Source organism: Capra hircus, chromosome 7 (assembly GCF_001704415.2).
Source record: "Capra hircus breed San Clemente chromosome 7, ASM170441v1, whole genome shotgun sequence".
Taxonomy (NCBI): Eukaryota; Metazoa; Chordata; class Mammalia; order Artiodactyla; family Bovidae; genus Capra; species Capra hircus.
In genome coordinates this window covers 8,430,822-8,449,905 of record NC_030814.1, presented here as the reverse complement: position 1 = coordinate 8,449,905, position 19,084 = coordinate 8,430,822, and the positions used below count along the sequence as shown (strand labels likewise).

The window sequence follows — 19,084 nt, the reverse complement described above, 5'->3', positions numbered from 1 at the left end:
AAAATATCACTTGTGTGAGGGCAGTGATTTTGATTTTGAAAAAAGCAATCTGTAATTTATCAGGTTGTTTAGAATTTCACCATTAAACCTTTTTCTGCACTCCAAAAAAATTCTGTAACATTGTTACAGTAAATATATTCCTTAACTACATTTTCCAACAGAACTATATTTGTAAAATCTTCAACAAAATCACTGCCCTTTGTTAACTCTTAAAACACAGAACACGTTGCTAAACCTTTTTCTCATAAATATTTAAATAGTTGCTTTCAAGAGATTATTTCTATGCCATGCTAAACTTTTACTTCCATAAGGGAAATTATTCAAGTAAAACCTTGAAGACTTTTTCAGCGTCCATCATCTCCATGGATATCAGAAGTCTGTACTTCCCAAAGACACACAGAGAAAGAGACTGTTCTCTTTATTTTGTGCAAGTAGATTTTACTGTGTCCTCACTGTCTGAAATCTGAACATGCAAACATGTAAAATGAGAATGTTTGCTGCATGTTTTGTCTACTGAACTCTACAAATAATCTTTGGAAGGAGTAAATAAATAGATAACATATAAGTGTAGACAAGTGCAATTTGAATTGTCCATCTAATGATCTCTAATTTTTTTTGTCTGGTGAACAAATTTTCCTTTATACATCATATACACTGAAGTCTCTTTAACACTTTGAAGGATTCTTTAGTGCTTTGGGTTGAAAAGTTTACCCAGTATAGCATAAAACCTCTTGATATCTAAAATTAAGCAGAATATGTTCAAATTTTTAACTTTGCCAAGATAAAAAATTGTTAAAATCTTTCCAGTTCTAAGAGAGAAGAGACAACTATTAAGCAGTATAATATTTAACATTTTAAGATAAGAAAGTAATTCTCATAATTGTTATTACTCACAATTAGATTTATAAGTGAGTCCTATCAATTTCTCAAATATTAAAATATTTGGCTCCCAAATTACTGTTTAATAGTTTTTTTAAAAAATTGATAAGCGCAAACTGTATTTTTTTTTCTTTCTGATCATTTGGCTCTGTTGTATCTAACTTTGCATGCTCTGCTTTTTTTTTTTTTTTTTTTTTTTTTTTTGCCCCTTTTCTCACTTCTAGGAAGAGAGCCCCCTGAGTGTGTCTAGCCCAGAGGGTACTGGTACCTGGCTGCATTACACCAGTGGTGTGGGCACTGGGCGTCGAAGACGCAGATCAGGGGAACAAATCACTTCTTCCCCTGTCTCCCCCAAATCATTGGCTTTCACATCCAGTATTTTTGGCTCATGGCAACAGGTTTTTAAACTTTACTTCATTAAACATTTTTCCTCCCCGCATTCAGAGCAACAAACAGCTGTCTTGGAGGACATCTAATCCCTTATATTTTACATCAGAGTAAATCCTTCCATTTTTTAATTTTGAATTCATTTTAAAACACTTGTGATGTCTGACAATATTTTGAGGGAAAGAAACCACTTACATTACTTGTGTTTAGCATTTTTACTGGAGGGGGTTAAATATCCAGGATTTTAAAATTAGTCAATAAAATTTACATTCCTGGAACTTTAGCTTGTTAATAAAATTTTTTTAAAAGGAAAGAAATTTTTTAAATTTAATTGTCCTTTAAAGTATTCAGAAATAAAATTATATAATTTTATAGTAAGGAAATTTAATAACGTTTTCCTCCATAATTGAAAAATAGATTCCATTTGGAATTTGCTGAGAACCTAAAAATTTTTTTAAAAATATCCAGATTTATGTGGCCCTGTGTTAACTAGCAGGATACATCTAATACTGGTGATTCTCTCCCTCACTTTGTATTATCTGAAAGTATTCTCTTAATTATGTACAATATGGGGTTTTTTTTTTAGCTGTATAATATCTTAATGCTTTCTTTAAGATAAAAGGGGACAATGTATATGTGCCCATCAACAATATACCCCAACAAAAGGAGTCAAAATAAATGACTTCAGAAGGACTTTTTGTGGTGACATTTGGAAACTTAAAATACTGTGGGGGTTTTTCACAATGGAAGGTCTGCTGTTACACATGACTTTCCAAGAACTTCAGCAATTTCCATTTGGAAATACAATGCATTGATTATAGGAAAAGGGATTATGGTATCCATTAAGGCTGTGAATATTCAAAGGTTACTCTGATAAAGCCTGTGCATGGATCAATAATTGTATGGTGATCTCAACAGTCTCTGTCTGTCTTTTCTTTTGTTTGTGATTGTTTTTTTCCCCCTTCAAATACAGGAGCTGTTTAAGAGTGGGCATTTGGCTTCTTTTAAGAGAGAGTGAAATTATATCAGTCTATATTAATTGTTTCTTTTCATCTGTCTTGTTTCATACGTGACATTTATTCTGAATGCCTGCTTCGCACCACTTCATTGCAAGGACCTCATATGAAATGGACTCCCTTCACAAGGGGATCTTGCATGATCTTTCATATCTTGTGTATTTCTACTAATATTTATCATACAGCTTATTAACCTTTGTCTGTCTGAAACAGGCTGCAAATGAAGTATGGACTTTTTAGTTTATTTTACTGTTTTACTTCATTTATTTTGCTTTCCTTGTGCAGGTTGTATCTGAAAATGCTAATTACTTGCGAACACCAAGAACTCTTGTAGAACAGAAGCAGAACCCTACTGTAGGTATGTGGTCTGAAGGAAATTGTATTCCAAACCTTAAACTCAATATTTTGCACACATGTAAAACTCTTCAGAGGTGAAAGCATGACCAAATGCTATGCTTTAGTTTTTCTTTAACATGTACTAATTCAGAAATGTTGAGTTGTAAAGCTGGAAATATACAGTAAAGTTTTGATGAAATGAACAAGAAATGACATTAATTTTATTTTATAACACTTTTGAATGCCCATAATGTAAACTACTCAGTTTAATTGCCAGTGCTCATTTTTAATCTTGTATTCTATAAGTTAAAATCCCAGCATGTTTTAATTTAGGAAGGAAACTTCATTTTTCCCAGTTGATAAAGTTGAAAATAGGCTACTGCATACAAAAAGAACTACTTTTCTGGTTAAAAAAATTTTTAAGTGGAGAATATTTCACTTAAAATTAGTTTACCTAGTTATTTACGTGTCTAGGTATACTAGTGATCTTTTTGGTCATCTCTTAAGGAAAGCCAAAGCAAAACTAATGTTTAGTGGCAGTGTTGATTTTTTTTATTGACCTATAGAACATAATTGGTTCTTTGCTAACACTCGAGCAAAGCAATGTTGAAGAAAACCTTTCTAAATTTATTTTGGTTTTAAAATCATTATCGATAAACTACATCAAATGATGACATTTTCTATAAATAATTGTCTAAATCAGTTTAATAACAAATTTCATAATGTTTTAACTGTGTATGTTCTATTATTTCTGTTTTAAGTATATGAATGGTCCCTTGATACCTACGTACTTGAAAAAAAATCTTTCTTTAATTATACATATGTTACAATGATACCTTTTGATATCCCCATGATATTTTGCCAGATAAACACACACACATACACACATACATTACTCCTTTCTTTATATATTGTAATGTATCTGATAAAAATTTACTTAATCCTTACCTAATGGTAACAGGTTTCCTTGGTTGTGAAGACTTTTACTACAAGTTAAGCATCAGATTGGGCTTCTTATTAATTAAGATCTTAAGTTATTTAAGTATTAGAAATTTAAAGTGATTTAGGCCTGAATGACCACATTGTGAAAGAAATTGTTTCACCTGGTCTTCTTGCAAATAAGTAAACTTTGATTTGCTTTATTTCATAACAGATATTGATAACTCACATTCAGGGGCATCAGGAAAGCTTCTTCATTCACAGTTATACATTCAAAGATATTGATTTAATAGTTAATTTGTACTAGGAAAGGTTTTTTAATATTGCCTACTCATACAGATTTATTGACAAAATTCCTTATCATCCTAAATTAATTTTTATGATAGTGTTTTTTAATACTTTTAATATGTATATGTCTAATTATTGTGTGGGTATATTATTTTCCTCAAAAAACATTTTCTCCAGTATAAAATGCCTCCATTTGTACATATGATAAATGGTGACTGTATTAAGTTGACATAATAAGTGAATTGTGAGCCTGTTGAGGGCACTGCCAGATATGTGTGGTAAGAGCCATGTTGTTGCATGCTGCATGAATTCCCAATGTGAACAGAAGAACACCCGTTGCTGTATGTATTTTCTCTAACTCCCATCAGGGTCTCACTGTGCGGGCCTGTTTAGCACCTCGGTGCTCGGGGGTTCTTCAAGCGCACCTAACCTACAGGATTATGCTCGTACTCATCGTAAAAAGCTGACCTCTTCTGGCTGCATAGATGGTATGTGCACACATGCACACACGGAATCATACCTGCACCCATGCACACACCCATGAGCATATGATATTACTCAAAGGCAAGCCTAAGGCCACTGATGGATGCAAATGGAATCCCATCACCCTTTGCCTAAGTGACTATCTGTGTGCTCTGTTATCCAGTACTTAGGTCCATGCTTCATCAAGCAGTTAATTATAGTTAGACTTACAGTACTTGTTCAATGAGTATTTCGTTGAAATATGAAATTTAGAACTGTATCATGTATATTCTTTTAAATAGTTAATAAGCCATTTTATAAAGAATAAACTTCTTTCATCTTTTAAACTTTTTTTTTATTCTTAACCCTTATTTTACTTCTAAATAAATAAAGTGAATGAAATGTTTATAAGAAAACATTGGCATTAATTTTTTAAGAATAAACATAAGATGAGAATATTTTAGGATCCCTAGGTGAAGGAAATCTTCTCACTGTTGTTAATGCACCTTGAGTTTCAATATTCAGAAAGTCTCTTGAGGCTCATCAAAGCGTGCCTGTTTTGTTAATAGGAGTACTTACTAGCCCTTTTGAAATTAGCTTATCTAAAACTTTTTCTCATGTATCCACAAGTTTATTTTAGTTAGTAAAACATGGATTTACCAGAATTGCCAGCTCATCCTGCTTTTCTTTCTTTTGTATATTTTATTGAACACTTTGCCTCTATCATCAAGCCATTTTACTTCTTTTAACCAGTATTTGGCTTATTTCCCTCTCTCATTGTCCCTTCTGCATGTCACCTAATTCTAACCTCCTTATATATTTGTTTCCTCCTCTTTTTTTAAGTGTCCTTCTTTCGGTAGCTGTTACGAATTTCAGGTACCTGTTTTTCTCTTTCTCAGACGCCACACGCGGTTCTGCTGTTAAAAGGTTTTCTATCTCATTTGCTCGACACCCAACCAATGGTACGTTTTGCTTTTATTTTAAAAGATAATCCCCTGCTTCATCCTTTTTTATTTTTCTTTGATTTTAAAATGTGGGATATACAGTATCATACATTTCTCAATCCTTAACTTCAATTGGCATACAGTTCTAACTTACTGTTGACCCCAAATACTGATACTGTCTAACTCCCTTTTTCAGCTATAATTTATGCAATAATTTAGCACTGCTCATCAAACTTTTAAATGACCACAATGATGAGTTTTAATACTTAATTAGCACCTCAGATTTCCTTCTGATTTCTCAAGTGATCAATCTACATAATTTTAAAAATGCAACAATAAATATTATTTATTGTCTTTTTAATTCTTAATAATTTAATGATCTTCTTCTGAATTTCTCTTCTGATCACATGATTGTTTCATTGAGCTATTTATCTAAAATACAGGATCATACCTGTCAAATAGCCAAATGAGATGTATCCTTGAAAAGTTCTTGGGAACCAGAGGATGCATGTTTCACTGTGTAACATTATTGATCCCTGATTGTCTAAACAAAACCCAGTTTTGTCTAGAGCACGCTGAAAACATTATTCAGCATTCACTTAGTCCTCCTATGGCAGTATGGTTTGCCACTGTCAAGCAAACAGTTTTGGGAAGGGTACCTTGCTTTTTGTTAGAATTTGGAGGGCCACCTACAGGAAGAAGATTAGGCTAAAAATCTAGACAACCAGTTCAATTAAATTCAGTATTTGAGCCTGAAGAGGAAAATTGTGTGGCCATTACTTACACACCGAATTTTGCACTATTACAGCTTTGTTACATAGAGTGTTTTTCTTATGGGACAAGGGAATATTTACTAATCATTTAAAAATTGCTCAGAATCAAAGAATTTCAAAGAAAGCCTGCATTTTTTCACTTTTATTCTGAGTGAAGTTGTTTTTAATCCCTGCAACTTTTTTTTTCTTTTTAATTGTAAGTAAGTCTTTCAAAAATTCAAGTCAGGTTTTTCAAAAACTTTTATGAAGCTCAAGGATTGAACACAAGCTTGTTGTCATTTTCTTCCTTCTGAATCCTTTTAAGAGGACACCTAAGTAACTGCACTAATACTTCTTGAAGGTGGAGTATGAAGATCCAGTTCTCAACAAGTGAAAATTTAGCCTTAAAGCTAAATGTTCTTTTCCTCCATTGTATCTGTTTATATGCATCTTTTTGAAGAAAAAGATCCTTATTTGATACAGCTACAGCTTCTAAAGAACCAACATGTGTAAGAACTTCTTAGAAGAAAACTGAAGTCACAGGAAAAACCAAAAATCGCAAAATTCTGAAGACGAGGCGTTGAAGGTTTAAGACTGACTGTAGTTTTTGTGCAGAGTGCTTATGTGTTATTGTGCCAGTACTGCAAGCTTTATATAGGAGAAATATTTGCTTATTGAAGCTTAAAAAAAAAAGCCTTTGTTAAGTTTAACAGAAAATAATTTTATATTCTTTTGATTTAGGCTTTTTTAAAAAAATGTGGATTTTTCCACACATTGTGACTTGATGTTTATAAAATGAATCCCTTTCAACTCTAGGAATATTTCTCTTGGGTTTTCAAATTTTCTTTTCTTTTTTTTTTGCTGTGTTGTCTTACCTGTCCTGTGAATTGTCATTTGACTCTTTCTTTTACTTTTTATTTTCCTTAACTTTCATGTTTTTTCCATCTTAACACATATCATGGACTTAACCCCTGCCCTTCATCTTTAGTTCAAGGAACATGGTGAAACAAGTATCTTCTGACAGTGCTTTACCTTATTTTCTGGGCCTCTGTGCAGAACACCTACACCTCTATAGGTGCTGGTCCGTTTCCTCTGTGGAGTTTCTAGGCTCCAGTGGTATGTTTCTATAGTTTCTAAACATGACAGCAAGGTGGCTTTTTAAATTGCTGCGCTAACCCTTTCATTGTGCATTAAAGAAAAAGTTCACTATAGATAGATGGAAAAAGATACAGTCCAAAGGGACTCAATTATATTGTCATTTGCCTGTTACAAAATTTAACAAGCAAATGCAGGAAAATAGTTTTACAAAAAACTAATAAACATTCTGAGGAAAGGATTTTTTTAAAAAAGCCACAATGTTTTATGTAATGCAAGGAAAGGGTTTGCGCCTTTTTGCATGAATCTTGTAATTAAATAAAAAAAAGTAATACTTGTGCAAGCCTAATTTCTTTAGTGCTTAATTTAGGTGCTTTAGCTGCTATTAAGGTATTATAGTTTTTTTTTAAGTATATGTAATGTTCTGTCATGCTTTGGTTTGCCCCTGGAAATCAAACATACCAGTTTTGTAATCCTTTGGTTGTTTTCATTGAAAAATTAGATTCTCTTTTAACTAGAGTTTCCCTATTCCAACTAAGAATTAGACAATTCTTAGGTCAGTATTTTCTCCCAAAATAAAATATAAGTCAGTGTTAAAATGAGCACATTTCTATTGAAGCAGAAAGTTTTCCAATCAACTTAAGTTTAATTAATTTTTAAGTTAAAAATATTAGACTTTATATAGAAACTAAACATTAAAAGTATTTCTTTTTGGAGGAGAATTAGTTTAAATTCTTGAAAAATTAGATGCAGAAAGACTTGGTATTTTAGTTGTATCTAAAAGCAATTTTAAAAGCCATTCAGTTGGATAAAATGTAAATAAGCAATATTTTTAAAAAATAAATAACCTGTGTCCTAATTGTTTAAAGAAGCTGTATATTTAAGTGCTTTCGTTTCATGGATGGTATTGATACATACTTGCATGGTTTGTTTCATGAAATTTTTGTATTTGTGCCATTGTTGAATGCAGAAATATTTGTATTTTGTATGGCTTTTTACTTGGCCTGACTTGTCTCAGCTAGCAATTTCCAGCAATAGAATTAATTGTGTTAATTCAGTCAAGGTAGGTGAAATATGTTTTGAAATTTTAATTTCAGCATAAATGAATGGATGTTGTTTTGGGGTCGCACTAGAGGTGTTGTTGGCCTTGGTATGACTAAAAAAGTATTTAAAGTCACTCTTCATAAGTAATTACTTAATTGTTTTTCAACAAGAAGTCACCTTTAGCATTCCAGCATCAGGGACACATTATGGCATCAGCTTATTCATCTATCGAATAGACCTGATTTTAAAAAGTAAAAACCGTGAAAACACTGTATTTTTTGTTTGTTTGTTTTTTATTATTCCCCAGGTTTATTAAGTATTACTCTTAGATTTTCCAAATACAGAATGAAATCGTGTGCATGCTGTACCTTGTGATTATATTTAAAATGAAGTCTTTGTCACATCTTGTTCCAGCCCCATACTGCATAGCATCTGGTGTCATGACTTCAGAGATCTTGTGTGTTTGCATGTGGTAGATTGAAAAGACCAAACTGTCCAGTTCTAAGCAATGATCTTCTTTTTTAAATAATGAATTTTAGAATATCCAACTATTGGTTTTGGTTTTGTTTTTGTTTTTTTCCCTCAGGTTTTGAATTGTATTCGATGGTGCCATCTATTTGTCCTCTAGAAACTCTTCATAATGCCTTGTCCTTAAAGCAGGTGGATGAATTTCTTGCTTCCATTGCTTCTCCATCAAGTGAAGTTCCACGGAAGACCCCTGAAACTTGTAGGAAAATTATTATTATTATTTGATTTTTAGACAGTAGCTTTTATCTGAATATAAAATAATTATGAAAATATAAATTCAAGTAGTGATAGTAAGTAGAATTTTAGGGGAGAAGGGGGTATACAAGAACATTGTTTGGAATTCTGTGGTATAATGTGCAATGTACCACTTGTCTTGACTCTTCCCCCAAATTTTTTCTCTTACCAAAAGGAGGAAGAAGTCTAAGACCCAGCAGTAGAAATCAGCAATATATAATACAAAATCATAGTCTTATTTTCTACTGTCATTGTATAATAAGCTTTTTTTAAAAGACAGGATATTAGTCTGCATTAATGCCCACGTGTTCATCCACTCAGTACTTTTGACTCAGAGCTCTTAACTGAAGAGAGCAAATTAGGGCAGCAGTTCTTCAAATTGTGTTCTGTAGGAAATATTCTGAAGAAGTTAATTCCTTTGTGTAAAGTAAAGGGGTTTGTGGCTAAGCCAGTTTTGGAAACTTTATTAAAAGGAAAACTCCATACTCACATTTTCCAAAACCTTTTTGTTGAGAAAACATTTTGGTAACACATTTAAATATTGTATAGAATTATTCTGAGGGACTTCAGTTTGGGAAATGTTCAGGGCTTCCTTTTTAAGTATAAGAAGTCAGCTGGCTGTTGTCATTTTCAACACTGTAGGATACTTTGACACACTGGAATTCCAGTTTAGGAAGCATTCGTTTTGGGAGAGAATGCTCTGCTGAGAGTTAAGAGTCTTACTAGTCTTAGTCATATGTCTGAAAAAGTGGGCTACTCTCCATGGGGTCTCAAAGAGTCGGAAATGACTGAGAGACTAAGCACATACCAAGTAGTATTTCATAAGAAGAATACTGTAAAAGTGTTTTTCCGAAGAATAAAATTGGAGATCTTGGGATGAAAGCCACCGTCATGTGTTGCTGTGACACTCTTCCCTTTCTTGGGCCACAACATTTTATGATTCTCCAGAGATCTGTTCAGCATATTCTATCCAGATAGTGCCCTTGCATTTTTGCTTTTCTCTTTCACGTCTGGTGGCAGAGGTCACCTTTCAACCGGAAAGGTATCTTGGTGTGAATGTTTTAAAATATTTCACTTTAGAAGTGGTTTGGAGAAGTAGGTTTCCATTTTAAAATGTGCATATGATTTGTCTGATACTGAGAATTGATAATAATCCAAATGAAATAATCTGCAAGCTGTACAGTTGAAGTGAGGAAACTGAAGGACATTTTTCCTTTTCCTTTCTCTGTTAGCTAGTAGAAAGGCCAGTGCTGTTCCTCGGAACACAAGAGAGAATCTGAGTAAATAAATTCTCATTTTTTTCTTCGACCTGACTTTATATTCTATGCTTCCTTGGGGCAGGGATTTATAATCTTAAAATAGAGATGAAAGAAATACCATAATTAGTAAATAAGAGTTTAAGGTAATCATTAAAACTGTTTTGAATTTAGAAGATCTTCAGTCAGTGACTTAAAGCTAAAGTAGCAGTAATGACACCTGTTTTGGAAAGAGGCTTTTGGTGGGATATTTACAAAAAAATAATCTTTGTTTATACTGTGGCATTGTAGTTTTATGATGGCTTCATTTCTGTGGTTAGTGAGTTCAGTTCCTCAGAGTGCATTATTGAGATATATTAATGATTGAAAGATATTAAATTTCTTTTCCAGTTCTCATTAACTCTTCTCTATATCGTAGATACAAGCTGTACCCCAATCCCTCTAGCTCTCTTAAAATTTCATTCCATTACTTACTAAGGGAACTAAATGAGAAAATAAATACAGTTAATGCAGTTCATAAAACTGGATAGACCTTAGATTTTATTTAGTTCATTGGTCTTCAGACTATATTCCCAAGAGCTTTAGGAAGTTCCATGAGGAAGAGAAAGAAGCTGAATTATTAGGCCTTGCTTTGATCGATTTTATGTAAGATTTCATTTGAGAGAAGTTTACTGTATTAATGGAAAAACTTAGAGACACCATTGAGGAAATCAACCAGTTAGTGGTCAAGCAAGGCTAAAACCCAGGTCTCCTAAAGTGTGTGGCTTTTTTCATTCTCTTTGAATATTAAAGAAAATAGGGTGCCAGTTAGGGCTTCGCAGGTGGCGCAGTGGTAAAGAATCTGCCTGCCAATGCAGGAGATGAGCAAGAGACGTGGGTTCAGTATCTAGGTCAGAAAGATCTCCTGGAGTGGGAAATAGCAGCCCACTCCAGTATTCGTCCTGCCTTACACCAAGGCACTAACCCTCAATTTCAGAATACTAATTGGTTAAATTAGAGGTTGGAAGTTATAATAGAAGATGTAAGCAGAAAAAAGCTAAGTAATGATGTGCTGCTTTATGAGATGTTTTAAGCACCTTTTTGAATCAGTTCAGTTCAGTCGCTCAGTCGTGTCCGACTCTCTGCAACCCCATAGACTGCAGCACGCCAGGCCTCCCTGTTCATTGCCAACTCCCGGATTTCACTCAGACTCCTGTCCATTGTCACATGTATATTATTTCACTAGTGGCTACTTTGATATTCTGCCAGTGTGAACTTTATATTCATTCCACATAGTTATCAACCACTGCAGGCGCATGTGCCACGTCTGTTCCACATACTGATTTTTCAGAGACACAGTCTTTACTGCTATCAGGCCCTCTTCCAAACTTGCAAAAATTGACAAATCTGCCTTTTGTTACCTCCACCATCATTTGTTTGGGATCCCAAAAGCTCATGCCAGTAGCAACCCCTACTGCAGCCTATTCCAGAAGTCTTCATACTTAAGAATTGTACCTACTTGTTCTTTTCACGCTGCTCAATCTCTCCACCTTAATTAGAAAGAAGAAAGAATCTTTAACATTTTCTTGCATGAAAATAAATCTCATCTGGGTACTATGTTAATAGGAAGACAGTCTGACTCAATTATTCATAATCTGATTAGTTTAAATTTGATAGACTTGCTTCAGAAAATTATTGAATTACTTTGTTTGATTTTTCTTTTTCAGCCTCTTTAACTTCACGTTCCAGTCCAATAATGAGAAGAAAAGTATCTTTAAATACATATACACCTGCAAAGATCCTCCCAACGCCACCAGCTAGCATCAAGAGTACTAAAGCAAGCAGCAAACCAGGTTAGGCGTGTGTGTGAATTTGTGGATTCCGTATAGCAATTAGAGGAGAGTAGTAGCTTGCTTTGTAGGTGTAAAAATCTGTTTTTAAGTAGGATGATTACAGTCTAGGAAATCTGCTACTGAAGTCTATTGATATGTTTGAGGTGTTTTTTCTTTTGTTAATTATCCCCCCTCCCCTGACGTATGTTAAAATATATTTGATACAGTTTTCTAAACTGCTTTATGGACTTTCTTCTCTTGCTTTTCTGTTCAGCCAAGATTCTACCTGAATCTTTTTACTATTTCTTATACTTCTTATTTGTTACTATATCTGAAAATAATCTTTATTTTACCTTCATTCTTGAAAGGTAGTTTTGCTGGACAGAGAATCCCTAAAGTTTTTTCTTTCAGCATTTTAAGGATCTTGTTCCACTTTTTTCTCATTCCCCTTGTTTCTGAGGAGAAGTCCTTGTTAATTTGAAGACTTGTTCTTATGTATGCTGCCTCTTGAGAAATCTGTATGCAGGTCAGGAAGCAACAGTTAGAACTGGACATGGAACAACAGACTGGTTCCAATTAGGAAAAGGAGTACGTCAAGGCTGTATATTGTCACCCTGCTTATTTAACTTCTATGCAGAGTACATCATGAGAAACACTGGACTGGAAGAAACACAAGCTGGAATCAAGATTGCCAGGAGAAATATCAATAACCTCAGATATGCAGATGACACCACCCTTATGGCAGAAAGTGAAGAGGAACTCAAAAGCCTCTTGATGAAAGTGAAAGAGGAGAGTGAAAAAGTTGGCTTAAAGCTCAACATTCAGAAAACGAAGATCATGGCATCTAGTCCCATCACTTCATAAAAAATAGATGAGGAAACAGTGCCAGACTTTATTTTTGGGGGCTCCAAAATCACTACAGATGGTGATTGCAGCCATGAAATTAAAAGACGCTTACTCCTTAGAAGAAAAGTTATGACCAACCTAGATAGCATATTCAAAAGCAGGGACATTACTTTGCCAACTAAGGTCCGTCTAGTCAGGCTATGATTTTTCTAATAGTCATGTATGGATGTGAGAGTTGGACTGGGAATAAGGCTGTGCGCCAAAGAATTGATGCTTTTGAACTGTGGTGTTGGGGAAGACTCTTGAGAGTCCCTTGGACTACAAGGAGATCCAACCAGTCCATTCTGAAGGAGATCAGCCCTGGGATTTCTTTGGAAGGAATGATGCTAAAGCTGAAACTCCAGTACTTTGGTCACCTCATGCGAAGAGTTGACTCATTGGAAAAGACTCTGATGCTGGGAAGCATAGGGGGCAGGAGGAGAAGGGGACGACCAAGGATGAGATGGCTGGATGGCATCACGGACTCGATGGATGTGAGTCTGAGTGAACTCCGGGAGTTGGTGACGGACAGGGAGGCCTGGCGTGCTGCGATTCATGGGGTCATAAAGAGTCGGACATGACTGAGTGACTGAACTGAACTGATGCAATGAGTTAATGGATTTCTTTTCTCTGCCAACTTTCAGGTTTTTGCTCTATCTTTGGGTCTCAGAAGTTTGACTGTGGCATGCTTTGGACTTTTTTTTTTTTTGGTAATAAAATCCTGGTTGATAATCACTTTTACTTGTCATCTGCATTCTGCTATTAAACCATCCAGTAATTTTTATTTCAGGTATTCTTTAGTTTTAGGCATTTGTTTCGATTCTTGATAGTTTTTTCCTTCGGAGATTTCCTGTATTTTTATTCATTATACTAATATTTTCCTTTGTTCTTGAGCGTAGTTAAAATAGTTGCTTTAAAATTCCTGTCTATTAGTCAGGCTGTTCTCAGGATTGATCTCTTATGAACTTAACCATTCCCAAGAAGGAATTTTTTTTTTCATGTTTTTCATATATTGAGTAATTTTGGATTGTATTCTAGATCAACTCTTGACTGTTGTATCTCTTATGTTCCTACAAAGAGTATTGGGTTGTTTGGGGTTTTTTTTAAAGCAAAGTATTAACCTTGGCTGAACTTAGATTGTAATCCTATGTCCCCTGACGTAACTGACAGCTCACATTTCACTTCACTGACTTTAGTCTGAACTGCATTTCTTTAAAGCTTATTCTGCTGAACTCATACATTGGATCAGTGTTTACACAAAGAATTGGAATTTCCTACCTGGCTTTCCAGCCATTGTTTTTGCCTCAGTACTTGTCTTCTGGTGCTTCGTACTGGAAAGACTGAGTTTTATGTTGCAATTTTAGGCATTCTACATGGTGCACACTGGACCCTATCCTTAAGCCAAAGCTGTTTTTTTTTTCTTTTAAAAAGGACAGGGAAACTAATTCCATGTTGTTCACTTCTTCCAAGTATTGATTATTTTCTGGTATATCTCTGCTTTTGTTCCCTCTTCAGTGTCTTCAGATAATTTTTTTTCAGGAAGATTCATCTGCAGGAGCTTACCCATCCATACAGAAGTGTAACTTGGCTTAGAATAATTTTTTGATAACTCACTGGGGCTTGAGGTTGGTTTGGATATAAAAGGATGATTCCTGAGTCAAGAATGTTTCTAGTTTTCTAATCTTTTAGCTTTTTAGACAGTGATAAGTAGAACAGGCAGAGGAACCAGAGATCAAATTGCCAACATCCGCTAGATCATCAAAAAAGCAAGAGAGTTCCAGAAAAACATCTATTTCTGCTTCATTGACTATGCCAAAGCCTTTGACTGTGTGGATCACAATAAACTGGAAATTCTGAAAGAGATGTGAATACCAGACCACCTAACCTGCCTCTTGAGAAATCTGTATGCAGGTCAGGAAGCAACAGTTAGAACTGGACATGGAACAACAGACTGGTTCCAAATAGGAAAAGGAGTACGTCAAGGCTGTATATTGTCACCCTGCTCATTTAACTTCTATGCAGAGTACATCATGAGAAACGCTGGACTGGAAGAAACACAAGCTGGAATCAAGATTGGCCAGGAGAAATATCAATAACCTCAGATATGCAGATGACACCATCCTTATGGCAGAAAGTGAAGAGGAACTCAAAAGCCTCTTGATGAAAGTGAAAGAGGAGAGTGAAAAAGTTGGCTTAAAGCTCAACGTTCAGAAAACAAAGATCATGGCATCTGGTCCTATCACTTCATGGGAAATAGATGGGGAAACAGTGGAAACAGTGTCAGACTTTATTTTTGGGGGCTCCAAAATCACTGCAGATGGTGACTGCAGCCATGAAATTAAAAGACACTTACTCCTTAGAAGAAAAGTTATGACCAACCTAGATAGTATATTCAAAAGCAGAGACATTACTTTGCCAACAAAGTTCTTTCTAGTCAAGGCTGTGGTTTTTCCAGTGGTCATGTATGGACGTGAGAGTTGGACTGTGAATAAGGCTGTGTGCCGAAGAATTGATGCTTTTGAACTGTGATGTTGGGGAAGACTCTTGAGAGTCCCTTGGACTGCAAGGAGATCCAACCAGTCCATTCTGAAGGAGATCAGCCGTGGGATTTGTTTGGAGGGAATGATGATGAAGCTGAGACTCCAGTACTTTGGCCACCTCATGGAAAGAGTTGACTCATTGGAAAAGACTCTGATGCCGGGAGGGATTGGGGGCAGGAAGAGAAGGTGATGACAGAGGATGAGATGGCTAGATGGCATCACTGCCTCAATGGACGTGAGTCTGAGTGAACTCCGGGAGATGGTGATGGACAGGGAGGCCTGGCGTGCTGCGATTCATGGGGTCGCAAAGAGTCAGACACGACTGAGTGACTGAACTGAACTGAAGATAGGTAATACCAAAGAAAATAGATGTTCATAGGGAAATTGATGAGTTCAGTTTTAAACATGTTTATATTTGCTATCCAATATCTCTATAGAGGTTTCTAGTAGAATATGCAGATCTTGAGGTAAGGGAGAAGACCTGGGCCAGAAGTAGAAATTTGAAGACTGTTAGCATAGTTGTCGGACACGACTGAAGCGACTTAGCAGCAGCAGCAGCAAAGTCGTTGTGGCTTCCTAGGTGGCGCTGGTGGTAAAGGACCCACCTGCCAATGCAGGAGACATCAGAGACACGAGTTCATTCCCTGGGTCAGGAAGATCCCCTGGAGGAGGGCATGGCAACCCACTCCAGTGTTCTTGCCTAGAGAATCCCACGGACAGAGGAGCCTGGTGGGCTGCAGTCCATGGGGTCACAAAGAAATTAGTTTCCCGGGAAGAATGTAGGGAAAAAGAGAAGTTTGTGTTATTTGATCTTTTGTTGATTGTTTTTTATTGTTTGAACTTGGATTGCTTGTGAAAATCTAAGCCATAATTTTTCTTTTTTTTTGTATAGCTCCCAGCGGACCTTCTAATACAGCTGTTCCTAATACCTCATCACGGAAAAAGGGTATGACTAGCAAAACAGAAATGCATGAACACAAAAAAAATACTTCGAAAAAAAAGTGAAATCTTCTAAGCAGAAGCTGGAACTCCTTGTAAAAATCATGTGTTCAGTAGAAAAAAAAAGGCATGTAATAAACCTTGACTGAAAAATATCAAAGCAATTAATTTGTGTCTCCTTGTATATCTCTGTATTCATTTAAAGATAGATTAAATCAAGAGAATTCTTTGTATATATTCAGGTAAAGAATTTTTGTCATGATCTAGAAATGTTTGAAAACAATGTTTATTAGCATCTTATGAGTAGCAAAACTTACGGTGATAAAGGTCTGTTGTTATTGTGATATTTGCCATGTGCCTGCAGTAAAGAAAAAGAACGTGAAAGCCTACCCATGTCACACAGTGGTGATGGTTCCTGAAGAGTCTGTGAGGTGGTGTCTGTACATTTTCATTTTCATGGGGTTGCATCTTGGCTGTAAAATCCTGCAGCTTGAAATCTGATGGCTATACTGGAGACTTCTTAAAAAGCATATTTCCAAAGAGATTTCACTGACCACAGTTTAGAGTAGAAACTCTCTTCCCCCAATTGTTATAATTACATATATGCTGCAGTATTTAATAACTGGAGTATTGGCATATGGGTTATTTTTTCAATCTGTGCTTTGAATTTTTTATTGTGTTTTATTTAAAATATGTGCATCTGGGATAACTATACCTTTATGCACATAAATTTGTACATTAACTTGTAGAAAATATTTTCTTTATATATTTCTTTACATAAGGTGCTTTTGATCATCAGGAAAATTTTTGCTTCATATATTGACAAGAAAGACATCTTTAGAGTTTCTTTTTAAGAGGTAAAGTTGACAAGTTAGTTATTTTCGGAATTCTTTTTAGATCTGAAAAACTGAGTTCCAAAATGAACCTCATCAGTGTAAGGAAAATATCTGAATTCCACTGTCAGTAGATATTATCTGTGGCACCTATTTTTACCATTTCCATTTGTATCTTTAGAATATCAGTTGATCTCACTAAGATAATTTAAAAATTGAGCATTTGAAATGAATGCTTATTTTAAATTATTAGATTTTGGAGGGACATTAAGATTATTGTATTGTGATTTCATCTATGATGTGAAAAATATTTATTATCCTTGGTGCTTATTTTCCCCTGATGCGCAAATAATTATAAACGAGTTGAAATGACTTAAACTATAAACCAAACAGTACATCTTGATAAGAATTCATCCACTGCTAGTCAGGTAACTTAAGTTGCTAAAGCTTTAGTTTGAGACTTAGGTTTAGAAAAATTATTGAATTCTTATATGAATGCCTCTATTAAAATTCTTCGTAGAAACTCTCCTAACCTTAAATCATTGTATATGAACTGACTTTTAGAAATTAAGCATATTACAGGTTCATTTTAAAAGGTACCAGATGCAAAAGTCACAAATATGTACAATTATATGTTAGTATGTCAGTACTTCACATGAATGTAAATGTATTATGGAGACATGTTTTGTAAACAGTTGAATGTACCTAAGCTTTCTGTATGTGAAAATGTGGTTAATGTGCTCATTGTTGGAGTAAAGAAACTGCTTTTATTTTTTCAGTGGAATTGAATTAAAATATTTTATTTCTGGAATCAGAGGATGACTTAAATGGCAAATTATTTTTTTATTCTTTTCTTTGTCCCTTTACTTTTAGCTTTCAGAGTAGAAAGAATGAAGGAAACTTTTAATATTCAACAGTGCTCATCTTAGATAAAATTTCATAGTATTAGCCATAGCTGTTGCAGTATCTTCCCTAGAAATTAACTAGGAAGTTCAGTACAAGTCACGTTTTCCCATGGTTACACGGGAACTAGGATTTCACTGAAGTCACCGAACTTGGTAACACTGCTGTATAAGCAGGACAGTTTTATTTACAAGGATCTTAGATTCATTTTCCAAAACAAACAAAAAGTCTCTATATCAGAGCAAGAAATTATAGTTAATCACCATTCAGTGGAAGTTTGACTGAAGCATCTGTTTCTCACTGTTTCTCTCCCTGTAAAGTGTGCTTTTTGTTTGTTTTAAATACTAGAAAATATTTCTTCTCACAGCCTAATCCTCCAACCAACCAGCAAAGAGATGGGAAGGCGCAGCCTGAGGTACTGTCACTTTATCCTGGCATGTTAGTCTCCATAGTGCGTTATTCAATATTTTCACCCTTAAAAACCCTGTGTGTGAACCCAGACCCAATTTTTGCCCTTGAAGTCCAGAGCCAGCAAGTCCTGCTGCTGTGGTTCTAATGAGTTCTTGTGGGCCACTCTTAGCAACCAGCAAACGTTCTGGGGTGTTCTCGGAGTCCATTCTTAACCAGCACGTTCTGGGGTGTTCTCAGAGTCCATTCTTAACAACCAGCAAACGTTCTGGGGTGTTCTCGGAGTCCATTCTTAACAACCAGCAAACGTTCTGGAGGTGTTCTCGGAGTCCATTCTTAACAACCAGCAAATGTTCTAGGCGTATTGTACAGCCTTGGGTTATGGGGAAGAAGTGTGCTGAACACTTTTTATCCTGTTTCCTTTGAGCAGCAAATGGAGGAAGCAGGAGAGCATGGTGGACAGAGACAGAGGACAGAGAACGTGTGACTTTATACTTTTTATACATATACCTCGAGCGTGAGGGCAGCAGACGGCATCATGAGAGAAAAGTGAAGTGACAGTTCTTCAAGAACTGTCATGTTAAAACTAGACAAAGGAAGTCTTT

General features: G+C 35.2%; 1 protein-coding gene across 11 annotated transcripts in view; it reads left to right on the top strand.

The window, feature by feature from the left end:
- Positions 1-17,984, top strand: part of PPIP5K2 (diphosphoinositol pentakisphosphate kinase 2) — an 83,806-nt gene extending 65,822 nt beyond the window's left edge. For 5 of the 11 annotated variants that reach the window (XM_013965802.2, XM_018049995.1, XM_005683465.3 and 2 more), the window contains 7 exons: positions 1,104-1,277; positions 2,568-2,640; positions 4,214-4,333; positions 5,207-5,269; positions 8,729-8,869; positions 11,867-11,992; positions 16,289-17,984. In XM_013965802.2, the coding sequence (XP_013821256.1) occupies positions 1,104-1,277; positions 2,568-2,640; positions 4,214-4,333; positions 5,207-5,269; positions 8,729-8,869; positions 11,867-11,992; positions 16,289-16,401 (810 nt within the window). In that variant the 3' untranslated portion in view covers positions 16,402-17,984. Of the gene's footprint in view, positions 1-1,103; positions 1,278-2,567; positions 2,641-4,213; positions 4,334-5,206; positions 5,270-6,991; positions 7,120-8,728; positions 8,870-11,866; positions 11,993-16,288 lie in introns of those variants that run through there. The other 6 variants (XM_013965808.2, XM_005683466.3, XM_013965803.2 and 3 more) reach the window with 6 other exon arrangements.